This window comes from Tauraco erythrolophus, chromosome 5, assembly GCF_009769465.1.
Source record: "Tauraco erythrolophus isolate bTauEry1 chromosome 5, bTauEry1.pri, whole genome shotgun sequence".
Classification (NCBI taxonomy): domain Eukaryota; kingdom Metazoa; phylum Chordata; class Aves; order Musophagiformes; family Musophagidae; genus Tauraco; species Tauraco erythrolophus.
The window spans coordinates 82,425,108-82,441,074 of NC_141469.1; the positions used below are offsets into that span (position 1 = coordinate 82,425,108).

Below are 15,967 nucleotides of genomic sequence, written 5' to 3' on the forward strand. Positions count from 1 at the left end.
AAAATATATTAGCCTGGAAACGTTCAATTGATTTACCTACAGTCCCCAGAAAGCATAACTGACTGCAAAAAGCCGAGCAAAAATCACCAAAATAGAATCACAAAATGGTTCGGGTTGGAAGGGACCTCAAAGATCATCTAGTTCCAACCCCCCCTGCCATGGGCAGGGACACCCTCCACTACACCAGGTAGTGAGTAGCATTCCAACGTCAGCTTCTGCTTGCTAAACTGTATCACTCGGCAGAAAATTCCGCAAAAAAAAAAACACGGCTGCAAGCACAAATTAAGAAAAGCGATATACTTCCTGCGAGAAGATCACCAGCAGTAACTCGCTGGCAATAACGTTAAACTCCCGGCCTGCTCCCGTTAAACTCACGGCCTACTTATTCCTGTTCCCGCGGCTCAGTCACCTTGCCCGGAGCCCGCCGCCGCCAGAGCACTACGCTTCAGCACAAGGCCCCACCACCTCCGGCACACAACCAGGAGCGTTTCCCCACACGCCACGTCTAAACACTACGGAAATCGTTCTGGAAGAGGGCCTCCCGGCCCCAGCGCCCCTCCGCTCTCCTCACAGACATCTCCCAGAGCGCAGGCCCAGCACCCGCCATCAAACAGGCCCCATGAGAATCAGCGACAGCACCCGAGCCCTCCTCCCTCCGCGGGGCCCAGTCACCGCCCCCGCCCCTACCACCAGCTACCTTTCTCCTCCCGGCTATCAGCCGCCATCCCGCCGCCGCCGCGACACGTCCGGCGCCTAAGATGGAGGCTCCCTCTTCCTGCACGTAACGCTTCCCTCTTCCCACAATGCACCGCTTTGTTTACGCACCGCGCACCGGAGGGCGCCGCGGGCGGGGCAGAGCGAGCGGCAGCTGCGCATGCGCAGCTCAAGCGGGAGGGGCGGGGCGAGCGGCAGCTGCGCATGCGCAGCTCAAAGGAGAGGGGAGGGGCCGCGCGTGTTAAGTCGTCGGGCGCGGCGCTCTCGCGCGCATGCGCGCTGCCGGTGCGGCGGTGGCGGCGGGGCTGGTCGGCAGCCGCTGTCCTCGTGGCGGGGGGTCCCGGCTCGGAGCGCGGCACTGGGCCGTCTCCTCTGCCGGGAGAGGAGCTGTAGGGAAGGGAGGAGAGTCCTGCCCTCGGAGTCGAGCGGGAGCGCCCGTGTCGCGGCGTGCCGGCGCCGTTGTGGCGGCCATGTGGGGTGTTGGAGGTTTTGCTGCGAGTCTGGAGCGGGGCGGAGTAACCGCGGTTCCCCGGTGCTGGGCACTGCTGTTGCCTGTCGTGATTTGTTGGTTTTTCTCAAGCAGGATTGTTTTTTCTTGCTCGTGGTGATTGTTCCACCATGTGCTTGCTCGCTCATGCTTCAGCTTGTGTTGAAGTGTATCCGTTCAAGTATGAAATAACTGCGCCGTATCAATCCAAGTTGTTTTTTAAAGAAATTTGGAATTAGGGCGTGCTCGCTTTCTTACCATAGCCTGAGTGAAAACTTGCCACCTTGTCCAAGTCACCTGGCCACTTGAGTGGCCTTCAGTAGTTTATTAGAGCAGCTGTAACTGGCAATTATCAAGTAAGAGCTTGTTTTGTCCACTGTGTGTTTTAAATCCTGTTAGCTGGCATGCTGCTGTTATATAGGGGCAATGGATTTAAACTGGAAGAGGGGAGATTTAGATTGGATATAAGAAAAAAACTGTTCACTCAGAGGGTGGTGAGGCACTGGAACAGATTGCCCAGAGAAGTTGTAGATGCCCAGTCCCTGGAGGTGTTCAGGGCCAGGTTGGATGAGGCTTTGGGCAACCTGGTGTAGTGGAGGATGTCCCTGCCCATGGCAGGGGGGTTGGAACTAGCTGATCTTTGAGGTCCCTTCCAACCCAAATCATTCTATGATAAAAGCTCTGCCTACTCTTCTTTTTTGCTGGAGTAGAGGCAGAGCAAGGTGATTAATGCTGCAGACTAAACGACAATCCTTGTTTTAAGGCTGCATTAGCTGGAGTAGCCTGGTGAGTGCAGCCAGCCGAGTAAGTGCTTTGAATTCCTCCCTCCAGAGCAATGCAGTGCCAGGATGCTTTGCTCATGATATTCACTGTGTTTGCCTGGGCTCAAAGAGTGGACAGGTTAGTAAAAATGTGTGGTCAGTACAGTAGCTGTTGATGAGCTTAAGGAAGCGCCTTTCCTTTCCAGTGATGAAGGCTGGAGTGCAAAAGGCACTCTATAGCATTGGTTGGTATTGTCTGTCTTGCTTCAAATCTGAAAGCAAAGCTTGAAAAGAAGATAAAAGCTTACCCTGAAGAACTGAAATGTTTCTGCAGACAGGTGATAGAAACTGGAATTGCACGAAGAGGTGAAAACGACAAAGTGATTGTGAAGCTTGCAGAAAGAGATGAAGATCCCTGTTTTTCAACTTTGTGTTGTTGTCTTGGTCCGATTAAAGGTGGTTACTATTGCTGTAGTCCTACAACTGATTTAACGTTTGCTCATCTCATGAGTCTTTATCTGTTCTCAGGAGTTTTATTTCGTTAAATATGCATGATTTGACACTAGTAGCTTTACTGGCGCTTAACCTCTTGATTCTGTAGTCAGAGTTCTTGTGTGTCTGTGTTCCTATTGCACCAGTTGGGTAGACTGTTTTCAGTGACTGGCATGCACACAAGAAGTTTATTTAGCATACATTGTTTATAATCAGTACTTGGATTCTCTAATTTTACTAGGAATTACACTGTAGTATTTACTGAGTGTTTTGCTGTTGATCAAAAAACGTCTGTCTGCCTGTAATCCACTAGATGGTGTCGTTAATATGAGTTAAACGAAAGAGTGATTAAACAGGGCGGTGGTTTATGACAGTTTCTGTTCTTCTTTTTGAATATGCAGGTGCACCAAGGCAGCTTTGGAGAAAGCTGTGCCTTCAAGCCAAGCAAGCCTTTTTGGTGGGTTTACATGCCTTTCATGTGGCACACAGCTCAACTATTGATAGCATGAGTCTAGCACCTTTGCTGTAGCCTGTTTAGGTTTTTGTTGATTTTTTTTTTTTTGGGTGGGGGCATAGTCTGCAAATGAGGGTAGCTGCCTATACTTTCCTCAAGGATGTAATGGCTCTAGATAGACTAAACCATCTCCAGAGGTCCCTTCCAATCTTAACCATTCTCCTGTTCTGTTATTGATGGGCTCTTGTTCAAGAATCATAGGGTAAGAGAGACTCCTTAGTGCAGCAAAGCAGCTGGTGGCTGTGGCTTCCCACATAGATTACAATATTGGAAATCCCAATGGAAAGGAGAGGGGGGGGAAAAAGCATGCTAAGCTTGCTAGTGGGTTTCCTTTTTGTTCTTGCTGTGCCAGAGATTTGATAGATACACTTTTATTTTGAGGGACAGATAATTGCTTTGCCCAAACCTATTTTAAAAGGCGTGTTGAAGAATTCCCTTCGTGTCTGCAGGATGCCTTTCAGAACCAGTTTACAACAGCTGCTTGGAAATTCTCCCTTTCAAATGAATGTTAACGCGTTTGTCCATGGTTTTTGTGCAAGTGAGTGCTGATGGGCTTTCTCTGAAGACTGTGTATTAGAGATGGGCCACTGAGGAATGACTAGGGTGACTGACAATCGTGTCCTATGTTAGAGACAAGATTTGGGCCTACTTTTATGTCCAGGCCTTCTGCTGTGTATCAAGAGATGGAGTGGGGATGGTTGCTGACTGCTTAAGAGGTATATTTTTGAAAATTATTTCTTCGTAGGCCTGTTGCAGTCTGTGTAACTTGGAACTGCGGAGAACCAAGATGAGGTGGGAATATCACTTTTGTAAAGTAGGTTATCTTATCTCAGATTATGCAGAATCCATTGATTTACAATGTGTCTTCCAGATTGGAGGATAAGACTTGTTACTGCTCCTGCTCTTCTCAAAAGGCAGACTTCTATGATGCAAGCCAGCTGGGAGCCATTCATGTAGCTTCATCATAGAATCATAGAATGGTTTGGGTTGGAAGGGACCTCAAAGATCATCTGGTTCCAGCCCCCCTGCCATGGGCAGGGAAACCCTCTGGTAGACCAGGTTGCTCAAAGTCTCATCCAACCTGGCCTTGAACACTTCCAGGGGTGAGGCATCTACAACTTCTCTGGGCAACCTGTGCCAGTACTTCACCACCCTCAGAGTGAAAAATTTCTTCCTTATATCCAATCTAAATCTTCCCTCTTTCAGTGTAAAGCCATTGCCCCTTGTCCTGTCACTACACGCCCTTGTAAAAAGTCCCTCCCCAGCTTTCCTGTAGGCCCCCTCTAAATACTGGAAGGCTGCAATAAGATCACCCTGGAGCCTTCTCTTCTCCAGGCTGAACAGCCCCAACTCTCTCAGCCTGTCTCCATAGCAGAGGTGCTTCAGCCCTCGGATCATCTTCGTGACCCTCCTCTGGACCTGTTCCAGCAGCTCCATGTCCTTCTTGTGTTGGGGACTCCAGAGCTGAACACAGTATTCCAGGTGGGGTCTCATGAGAGCAGAGTAGAGGGGCAGAATCTCCTCCCTCGACCTGCTGGCCATGCTACTTTCATCCTGGTATATAAGTCTCTACTGACAGACTCATACATTCGTCTGGTGTTACCATGTGTATGATACCTTTCAGAACATATGTGCACCAACCCTTGTCATCTGCTTACCACCCTGCCACAGTAAGATATAGGTTATAACAAAAATTTCCTCTACCTTGCTCTAATCTACTTATGCCTAAAAGCCTTTCTAAAGCTACCCTGTGATGCCTGCAGGTATTTTGGCTATGTCAGCCTGTAGAAGATGTTTACAGTTAAAAAAAAAAATTGTGTTTTTTAAAGAAAGCTGCGGAAAGTGCTGGCAAACGCTTGTTGGCACAGATAGCCATAAAGTATTATTTGTATTTGATTTAATTTCTGATTTGCCCTGTAAGTAAGCTGCAGGCGGTGCTGGTGCAGAAGTATAACTGCCATGTGCCTTTTGTTCCTGCGCCTCGGTGCACTGGCAGTAGCGTGCTTCCTGTTTACAAGGTAATTACTGTGTTCTGGACTGAGTGTGTGTCAAGGGCCAGGTACTTCAGGCCTCTGAGTTTAGTGGCTCACAGAATTACTGCTGTATAAACAGGAAACTCCCTATAGGTATTACTCAAAAATATATTTTTAATTAGTAAGATAATAAGATGGAGGAGGAGAGGGGAAAAAACAAAAAGGGAAACTTAAATTCTTGGAAGCAAACAAGTTTTTCTCCAGTCTCCCCAAAGATATGGGTTTGGCTGCTTTTTCCCATCCTTGTTCCTGTTTGTGTGTGTGTTTGGCTGTTTTCTTTCGCTCAGGCTTCTTCCTGCTCCCCCTTCTCCCCTTAGGTAATGTGATTCCCATGCTGATATTGTTAAGGGTGATACCTGTTTGTTTGCACTGGGTTTCAAGGAAGGTGAGATTATTATGACTAAAACAAAACTTGAGAAATGCTTTTGGAAGTGCATGTTGTGAGACAGACTGACCCTGGAGAGTCGAAAAGTCACTTCAGTGACAAGCAGGTTAGGACAAAGCTGAGTTTGGGTATTCCCATTCATCCTGGTTTTGTGGAGAGACCTGAAGCATCTGCGTTTCGTAGTCATCGCTGCAATTTTCCCTCATTTGAGCACTTCCACTTTAAAGAGTAACTATTTTTCTACAGTTTGCCTTTTCAAATCCCCTAAAGTAGGTTTAGATGATATAGAATCATAGAATCGTCTGGTTGGAAGAGACCTTCAGGTTGCCCAGAGAGGTGGTGGATGCTCCATCCCTGGAGACATTCAAGGCCAGGTTGGACGAGGCCCTGAGCAACCTGATCTAGTTGGAGATATCCCTGTTCCTTGCAGGGGGGTTGGACTAGATGACCTTTGAAGGTCCCTTCCAGCCCTAACCATTCTATGATTCTATGACCTTCAAGATTATCGAGTCCAACCATTCACCCTGCACTGTCAGGGTCCCTAAACCATATTCCTCAACACCAAATCCACATGGTTTTTTAACACCTCCAGGGATGGGGACTCCACCACCTCCCTGGGCAGCCTGTTCCAATACTTCACAACCCTCTCTGGAAAGAAATTTTTCCTGATATCCAACCTAAATTTCCCCTGGTGTAACTTGAGGCCATTCCCTCTCATCCTGCCATTCATAACATGGGAGAAGAGACTGACCCCCATCTCCCTACAACTTCCTTTCAGGTAACTGTAGATAGCTGAGGCAGTCTGTATTTCTGCTGCAGGATGTGGTGACCCTCTTTTCTCTCTTTCCTGTCCTTTGTTTTCAGTTGTGCTGCCCCCAGTTCTCATAGTCATTACTGACCTGATTTAATTTGCTAATCTGGAAGAAAACCGTTTCATTTCTCTTTCCTGGCTAACTTTTCAGAACACGAGTTGAAGTGGCTTTTCAAGAGGCAGGATGGACACAGAGGAAACACGACTGTCGCCTTTTGGCAGCAGTGAGGAATGTTTAGACGCGCTGAGTCCAGCTGGAACTCGGTACAACTGTGTGGATTTTCTAGGTCAGTCCCCGGCTGCATCAGGAGGTGGCAGCATCTTGCATTTGGTGCGTGTTTTGATACCAATGTGAACTGTTTTATTTTCTTTGCTGCAGGAAGGTGGTCTACCATGGTTATGGCTAGAGAAAGGAAATAAGAGTTCACTCTAGATCACTGGCATGAAAGTGCTGCTTGGCCTAGCTGGACCTTGTCTGGAGCTGGTAGGATTTGTTCTGGGTGATATTTTAAGTGGTACATTTTTGCTCCTTGTGTTGTGTCTGTTTTCCTGGGAAACAAGAAAGGATGTAAGGTTGCAATTAAGGTCATCCCTGAGATGGATTTCTCAGATCTGTTTTCAACATTTGCATTTGCTTGGCCTTAGTTCAAGCTGGGCATTTAGAGAACTATGAGAGCTCCTGCGTGAGCCGTATGGAAGCCACAGGGTCCTAACCAGATACTTGAAGTGAAGCATGACCTTGTGCTCCTTGCTGAATGGCGTTACAGTTAGCTCTTTATTGCTAATAAGCCCTTTACTAGGAGCTCAGCTTATATGCTATGCTGCACTGATGGGGTGAGGTATGTATTTGATATTCTCTACTCACTCCCCTCTGTCTGCCATGATTTATAGTTGCTGAAAAGTACAGCTCTTTTAATTGTCATCTCACTGGATGTGTATGAACAATTACTGTGTAGTACAAACTGTCTAGTCCAATTAGACAGGGATTTAAAGAACAGGCTTGACAAGACTAGGTGTCTACATGGTACTATGATAGACCCTATCATTAGCTAGATAGCCCTGCCTTAACTTACCCTGAAATAGATGAATAGCAACCTGATGTGAACCAAGGAGGGTTTTTTTTGTCACAAAAATAGTGTCCAGTGCTCTGCGCACACACCCGTTGGCAGCAGCATAGTTTAGAGCTGTACGTGATGGACAGCTGGCTTTCAATAACATAATGGAGAGAACATGTGCCAAGTTTCCCTGTCTCATGCCAGCATGTTTTTCCTTCATTCTATCCTATCTGGAAGAAAGGCAGAGAGTTTTTCTTTCTGATAGTACAGACTTTGAAACAAGAATTGCAAGAGAGGCAGCACCATGTGCTGCTTAGGTACCAGACTGTAAGGGTCACCTTTACCAGCTCACGCTGTTGGAGCCAAGTACAGTGAGGCCTTCTGCATCCTGACAGTTCTGAACATCTCCTGCCTAGTTTCTGGCTGCAGAGAGCTGTTTGGGGTTGGAGGTCTGATTAAAGACCAACTATAATCATTGGGATAATGTTGCTGGGAAGTCATCTTTAGAGAAATGAGGAAGCTTGTGTTTAATGAGTTTTTAGGGGGGTTTCTGTTAGTAGTTCTTTGGAAAGCCTAACCAAAGCAAAACCCAGTTAGCCACCTGCCTTTAGTGGAGATTCTGGTGTCTGCCAAGGTGTGAGCATAAATGCGTTTCTCTCAATAGAGGCAGTAGCCTCTTTTCCTACCCTACTCCTCCCACCTCCATTCAAGCTCTTAACATTTCAGAGCCTATTGGGTTTATTGGCAGACACTGTCTGCATTAATGGTGTTTCTTTAATTCAAAATAGCAACTGCTCAGAGGTTTAGATTATTAGAAGCAGTATCTGAGGAGAATTGAAAGGCAGGAAGCAGCTAAGAAAAAACGTAATCCATCCTGTAATTGTAGAAATGTTTGTTTAGCGTGCATGTCTCTGGTTTTGGGTAGAGATTATTTCATAGATTTCATAGATTTCTAGGTTGGAAAAGACCTTAGAGATCATCGAGTCCAACCATCCCTAATCCCCATTAAACCATATCGCTAAGTAGATCATCCACCCTATTCTTAAACACATCCAGGGATGGGGACTCAACCACCTCCCTGGGCAGCCTATTCCAGTGGCTGACAACCCTTTCAGAGAAGAAATGCTTCCTAACATCCAACCTGAATCTGCCCTGACTAAGCTTATACCCATTTCCTCTTGTTCTATCACCCAACACTAATGTAAAGAGCCCTTCCCCCACCTCCCCATCATCCCTTCTCAAGTATTTGTAGGCCGTAATCAGGTCTCCCCTCAGCCTCCTCTTTTCCAGGCTAAACAGCCCCAACTCCCTCAGCCGCTCCTCATAAGTTTTATTTATGTATCCATCTCTTGACCCCCAAAACATGAACCCCAGCAGAATGGGACCAAACGTTATAGAAAAGGGGCAGTATGCAAACAAACGTTAGCAATTGCATAAGAAGTTAATTGTCTTGTTCCATATGTATAAGCATGTGGATAATGGTCAAGTTGGGACATATATGCATGTTCTTCTGTGGCAGGAAATTCCTTTTTTCCAATATTGTTTCCTCTGTGCATCTGCAGTCTTTACAGTCAGACTCATGGTTGTGAATAGATGTCTTGGTTTGAATTACAACAACTGTGCTGACTTCAGGTGGCTTACTGTATTTGATTGCAGATGGCTGCAGTGTGCATCACTATTGGGAGATAAGCTGGTAATAGCCCTTTGTGTTTGTAGTGGCTTCTGCGATGGATATAGTTTTCCCTGTGATTTGTTCCCATGAAAGCCAGGTTGCCCTGTTCTTAACCTCTCATTCCAGCACCAAAAGAGCTGTTAAGGCTGTGACTCTGTGTGTTGTCATTACCGTGCAGGTTTTGGCTTGTCTCTTGCTTTTGTACTCTCCTTGCCTTCCAGGTGAATCACCACTGTTATCTGGTATCACACCCTATTTTTAAAACACAATGCGTTTCTGTTTCTAGGGCCACTGGAATACTTGTGCTTCATAGGATTGGAGTTTAAACTTGCTCATTCTATGTCCTGGTTCAATTATTTTAAGTTTTGTTGTGTTTTCTCTGTGAGAGTGTGCTGATTTATCTGTGTTGTCCTCATCAGATGCTTGGAATTCTGAGTCACACAGCAAAACTATGAGGTTTCATAGATAAACAGTAGAGCTATAATAGAAGCTGGGGCTGAATATATCCATTGGTGGGTCTTCTGATTCCTCCTCCACCACAGACATGATCAACTACAGTTTAAGTGCTCCTGATTGTTTATTTACAGAAGCTTTAGAACATCTGTAACTGAAGCTTGGAAGAACAAGTTGGATCATTATTAAGCACTCAGATACCATAAGGGTGGGTATTCTATTGCTTTTGAGTTTTAAAAGTAGGATTCATACTTCAGTGCTTTGCCTCACCGTAAACGTTAAAGGAATGAAACTAAATTACCAGAAAATATCATGTCTACAGTGGACAAGTGGGAAGAGGTGGAATGGTGGGGGAAAACATTAGACTCTGAATCAGTGATCAGAATAAGTATTGACAGGATTACATGTGTTTGAAGTCTTGATGTTATCTAGTAGGTTTCAGTATAGCACTGAAAATGTTGAAGCTTGAAGAAATTGTTCATCCTTCTCAGGAAATTGTCCGTGAATTGGATTCAATAAGTGCCTCTTATGTGAGATGGCACTTCTCAGCCTGTGCATGTGTCCCTCTAGAATCATTCAAACTAATAATGTTTTAAGTTATGTCCTGAAGGGCTTCTGCACATCTAAAGCCTTTGTTTCCCTCAATTATGCGTATGCCACCTCCCCCCCAGAAAACCCCACCATTGTAAACTGGAATACAATGTGGATGACCCCCTCTCCTTACACGGTGTGTGTTTGTGGTGCAGTGCTTTGGCTGGATAATGTATGTCAGCGAAGTCTTGATGACTGAGTCCTGCTGCTGGAAGCTGTGGTGCCAGTTGTGTGGCAAAGCTTCCTGTGGGGCTTGATAAGCCTTGCTGAAAAGCAGTGGTTTTCAGGGAGACAGCACATGTGTCAGAGGTAGCAGGAAGGGCCTTAGGCAACTCCTGTGCCTTCACAGGGTTTGTTCCAGAGAGGACTTATTGTGGGAGCAGGTAATGTAAAAGAATAGAAGAGATTTGAGATGTGGGCAATGGTAATTCACTCCAGAAAACCTTAAGAATTTGACTTGGCCTCTTAGATGTTCTCTGGGAGCATCTACTGATCACACTTCTTCAAACATCTCTGTGTTGATGTGTATGAAATGTTGCTTATCCTTTTCTTCTCAGCCTTGGTTCTCTATCCATTGGTTGTTAGACTAATCTGCTCTGCAGCTCCTTGCAGCTGTACTGTGCACCGTCTTTTGTCCTGTGTCCTTTCTGCCCTTCCTGGCTTTCTCTGCAAGGCACTGACAAGTTCTGCTGCAAAGCAAGGCAGCTAAGTACAGCTCACCTTCTCTGACCCAGGTGTAGAAATTCTTGCATGCTGAGATGTTATTTTCAGGCACAGCTTGCTGGGCAATTATTCAGATGAGTCATAATACATAGGTCTAATTTAATCCACAGGGGTTTTTTTGAGTTTGTCAGCACCATTGGGTCACAAGCTCCACTCGTTTGTTTGTTTCTGACGCAGGATTTAATGTTTAATTTTCAGGACACTTTTGCAGGTCTTGGACTCCTCAGGCATGGACTGTGGGACCCAAATGAGCATATTTGTGGCTTTTGGTACTTTGAGTTTTGGCTCTGTTTTTCAGAAGTACCTTGCATTTTCCTGAAAGCAGTTAACACAAGCCTGAGGATCTTCTGTTTTGCATCTCCTAAAGTGAAAGCAGATGAAAAAATTATGTCGTGTCACTACACTGACTTTATCTGCTTTATCCTTGTCCTGGTAGTTTAGAAACCATTCAGCTAGCTGTCTTCTGATGCAATGGGAAGACTACATGCTCTTTTTGTTCTCTACTCTTGAAATCCCTAGCTAGTAAATAAATTTTCAGTTCACCTATAGTTTTTCTTTCCAGTGCCCTAAATCATCCTAAACTTTCTCTAATCTGACCTACATGACTCTCAGTTCCTTGGTTTATCAGGGGTGACTCTGGCTTGAGTGACTGAGGGGCGCTGACCCTGGTCAGCAACCAAGCACCCACCAGCTGATGGCTCAGGTCTGCCCAGTGGAATGAGAGAGAAGCAAAGAGCAAAAGGAAGAAAAACTCCCGAGTCAAGATCAAGGGAGTTTAAATGAAGGATGGTGTAGGGGAGAGGGGGGACAACAAGCCATGCAAAGGCAGTAACTCACCACCTTCCACAAGCAGTGGGATACCCAGCCAGTCTCTGAGCAACATCTACTTCTGAGAACACTACCCTCCAGTTTTCTTGCTGAGCATGATGATGTGTGGTGTGGAATTACCCCTTTGATCAGTTTGGGTCAGCTGCCCAGGCTGTGACCCGTCCCAATCTTTTGCCTACCCTTAGCCTGCTTGCTGGCAGGGCAGGGAAGAGCAGAGTGAGAAACAGATAAGGCCATGTTGCTGTGTGATTGTTCAGCAATAGCTAAAATATTGGCATGTTATGGTCACTTTTGGTCACAAATCCAAAACACAGCACCATCTGGGCTGCTGTGAAGAAAATTAACTCCATCCCAACCAGACCAAGTGTACTCTTCTGTGACAGTAGCGTCTGCAACAAGTTAAACTGTTTTAATTGCCTCCTATTTTATTTTATAGCCTACTGACTGCTATTTTTGAAGTTCTCTTTAAACTTGTATCATGTAACAACATGTTAGTTTTCCTCAGAGTATTGAAGTAGCAATATTAATTATGTGTATATGATAGGTTAATTACCTTAATTATGCCTTCCTTGTGTATTATAGTTACTTCAAATGTGGATATATTAGACAAAAACTTGACAATCCAGAGAAGAGCAAAAGTAACTTTGCTTTGGGAACAAAAAAGTTTGGGTTTTTTTTGCCCAAGGTCATTCTGACAATGCTAGATTACTTGAGTTTTAAGACATCTATATTTTTTCTTCAAAACGAACTTAATTTTATCTTTTTCAAGCCGTTCTACATGGCAAAAGCATTAAAAAATTCAGTATCTGGGCTACTCACTTCAACTTAATCAATTCCACTTATTCTGCTTGTAATGCCTGTAATTTTGAGATGTGGCCACAGGATGTTTTGTTCAACTTGAGTAACTATCTCCTAGTCTCAAATCTGACAAGGAGGCTGTGACACTGAGGAAGTCAGGAACCTTCAGACTTGGTTCATGACCAACGTTGTTGCCTCACCTTGGAAGGCTGGATGACAGCTGTCCCTCCTTGGAATAGACATTCCTGGTTTTTGGAGACTGCTTGGTTCTCAGCTGCTCTTTTTCTGTGAGAGAGCACATGGGCCCTATTTTGTGGCTCAGCCATCTTACAGTGCTTATGGGATTGTTTGTGAGAGGTACTGGGTTTGGTTCCTGTGTTACCAAGCAGATCACATCACATCCAGGTGGTTTAATTTGGACAGTGAATTAAAAACTCTTAAATGGATGGAGTTAGATTGTGCGCAGAAATATGGGCAGTATCAAGGCAACCTGAATGACATGAAGTTTGACTTTCCCAAAAAACAGAGGGGAACAGTACAAGGTCACGAAGCCTAATGCTTTGGACGTAATCTCTGCTTGATTGGTAAGTGGCAAAAGGGATGCCAGAGCCCTGAGAGCTTCCCACTGATGGGGAGATGCTAGAGAGTTAAGGAACAGATGGCCAGACCTCTTGTGATGGAAAGAGCAACTTCCTTGGAGGAGGGATTGTACAGGGTTTGCTGCAATCTAGAAACTCACTAGAGTGACCAGCATCAAACCTGCAAAAATGGGTAAGTCTCTTAGGAGAGACCTGTCTCTAAATCGGTTTTATTTCTGTTGTCTTTTGCATAGGCACATTGCTTTTCCTGCTTAAAAAGTTAATTTTTGTTGTAGTAAAACTTGTCTTTTTTGAGTTAAAAACGTCTCTCAAGTTTCTGTAGAGCTTGATACTTGAGGTGTCTGGACAGATGCAGCTAGGGAGGCCGTCTCAGCAGCTGAGAGCTGTTCCAGATGGCAGCAGACAGTGTGCAGGCAGGCTGCTTGGCAGCCCCCACCAGGCTGGGCAGCTTCTTGAGAACCTGCTGGCAAGGAATGGTGTGGTATGATGGCTTTTCCTTCTGCTGTTGTACGGGAGGACAGCACTTGGGTTTCTGCCAAATTAGAAGCTAGGCATTATTAGTGGATTAACAGACTAGGGACTTTTGCTTAATTCTTGAATCAGAGGCTTTAGCTGGTAAGTAATACCTCCATGCCTGTCCTAGTTCCTCCTGGCTGGCTGTCTAGATGGCTAGCACAGCTCACAGAGCCAAGGTCGGCATTTTTGTTGCCTTCTCAAAACACCAGCTGTGTGCAGTGAGACTGAGGAAGTTGTGTTTTTATGAATCTTTTATCCGACTGGCTTTTGGTCAATGGTGTTGGCTGTGTTATTGACCACCCTGCTTTTGAGGGTTCCTTGGTGTCTAGAAGCCCGGAGTTCAAACTCCAGCCTTCCTCTCAGCGGGGGTGTGAGTAACATCTCCCTTTCATTAACGTGTGGTGGCACTGAACTATTGAGTTCAGAGAACACAGAGAAAGTGTGATTGTGGAAGACTTTTTCCTATAAGAAACCAGGCTGTGGTATGTTTTTTTCTTTACATATCAAGTAGGATGGGTATGATACCAGTCTGGTACCAATACAAAACCAGACCTGCTACTTCATTTGTAGTTCAGAAGAAAAACAAAAATACTAGAATTAGATGTAGTCTGATGATTAGATCATTTTGGGAGTAATGCTGTGAGAGATACTGTAAGGATATGCTTGTTCTTTCTGTTTTTCTCTACAGCTTTGTAATGCAGTCATCTAAGTGCAGGTTGGGTAGCCCAGAACAGTTGTACCTTACAGTGATCCAGGTTTAACTAACGTGGTAGCTTGTCTCTTAATTGTCAATGCCAGCTGTGCAGGAGGTTATGTCCTTAGGAAATCCTTGGGTTTTATGACCCATTTGCTGATTGCTTTGCAACATGCTAAGTGAGGGTTTCTGCAGTGTAACCACAGCTGGAGACAGATTCCCTCCAGTTACAAGTAAGAGTGATGTCAGCCCAGAACTGGCCTGTTATTTAAAGCTGGATAGTCAACTGCTTTCTATTTTTCATAAATATTACAAAGCTGTTTGTCAGATTCATATCCTGCAGCAAGGTAGTAATTGCATAACGTGTGAAAACCCACTGTAAACTCATTACTTTTAATTTCACTAAATGCCTGTAGCATTTGCATTGTCTGGGGATTTTCCAAGCATTGGAACTTAAACCTGGTCTGTAGATGGTTGTCATGTCTCTCACTAGTACGTGTACATGAAGCAGAGTGTTTAGTGTTTCAGATAAAGACAACATGAAATTGTAAAATGCAAATGCCTCTATTCAGTTGCTTGTTTTCCAGTTGTGGATGTGATTTATTTCCATGTCTGTTCTTAATACCAGTAATATGCTTGAGGTAAACTCAGTCTAAACAGTTCAGCCATTTGAAGTCAGAGAGAGTGATTAGGTCATACTGCAGCTCTGTAAACACCCTCTAGAAAGATTAAAGGACATAAAAGAGTTTTCCCATTTTCCACACAGCTAGTGTTACGGCAAGAATTCGTTCGGGGCACAAGAGTTACAAACAAGAATGGTAGTGATAATCCTTTGGTTGGTACTAGCTCCTCTGAATGCTGCTAGGAATGAGGTGGTTAGGTTGTGCGCGTAGTTGACTGTTTCCATGCTGACCTTGTTGAGAGACTCTGACATCTGGTTGGGAATCCCAGTCGTATCCTGGACAAGGCAAGTCTGTGGCTGCACATGCTACAACAGGTTGAAGAAGCCTCTTCAATGGCCTGGGGAAAGGCCAGATGCTGTACAGCCTTACCGAGATCAGCGTGGTTTCTGACCTAGTGGAGTTAGCATGGATTTTCCCCAACTCTTCTGCAGTGTGATGTCTCTGCCTGTGTGTCATACTATCTTAAGGAGAAAAATCTGAGAGGAGGTACTTCCTTTTTTCTTGAGAAAGGGTGAGGCTTGTTCTAACTACAGGTGTTCAGAAATGTTGGCAGAGATACCAGAAAATACAGACTAATTAAAATTATCACACTGCATGGTCCCCTGCGATTTTGGAGGCGTGTTTAGCTGCTTGCCACCTCGCTAGGTGGGCTGCTGAGGTTTGCAGGCCTCTGGTTTTCGTCCCATTCCCTCTTAACCTTTAGCTAAGGACCCGACAGAAATTTTGACGCCTGTCCCACGTCTGCTCTTGTGTTCATTGCCACGTGCTGATGGTCTCTGATTTGCCAGCTACCTCGGGCGTGCAAGTAGCATCTTGAGAACCAGCTCAAGTTTTAATATAGTAACTTTCCTTCCTAGTTGACCTCACAAGTCTCAGTCTTTCAGGAGGAGAGGCTTCTGTTCTTCCTTTCATTCTGCTCCCCTTTGAAGGAGTTCTCTTTGAATGTTTGGGTGAACATTACCTAACTTTAGAAAGTGGTAATGGAAGAATGAATAAAATCCAATTCTCTTCTGCTGACACTTACTTTAGGGAGAACATAGGAGATAATCCATTTCTAAAGAGATTCCAGAGTACCAACTTCCCCAGGCTGGCATGAAGAACTTCCTTAACTTTTTGTTTTGAATGCATCTTCTGTCAGTACTCCTTTAATAGTGATTG

The 15,967-nt window shown here is 45.0% G+C and overlaps 1 protein-coding gene across 8 annotated transcripts in view; it reads right to left on the minus strand.

Annotated features, from left to right (window-relative positions):
• Window positions 1–795, minus strand: part of YTHDC1 (YTH N6-methyladenosine RNA binding protein C1) — a 30,653-nt gene extending 29,858 nt beyond the window's left edge. For 5 of the 8 annotated variants that reach the window (XM_086612364.1, XM_086612358.1, XM_086612366.1 and 2 more), the window contains exon 1: window positions 698–795. In XM_086612364.1, coding sequence (XP_086468490.1) covers window positions 698–725 — 28 coding nt within the window. In that variant the 5' untranslated portion in view covers window positions 726–795. The remainder of the gene's footprint in view (window positions 1–697) is intronic. The other 3 variants (XM_086612359.1, XM_086612357.1, XM_086612361.1) reach the window with 1 other exon arrangement.
• Between the last annotated feature and the right edge of the window lie 15,172 nt (window positions 796–15,967).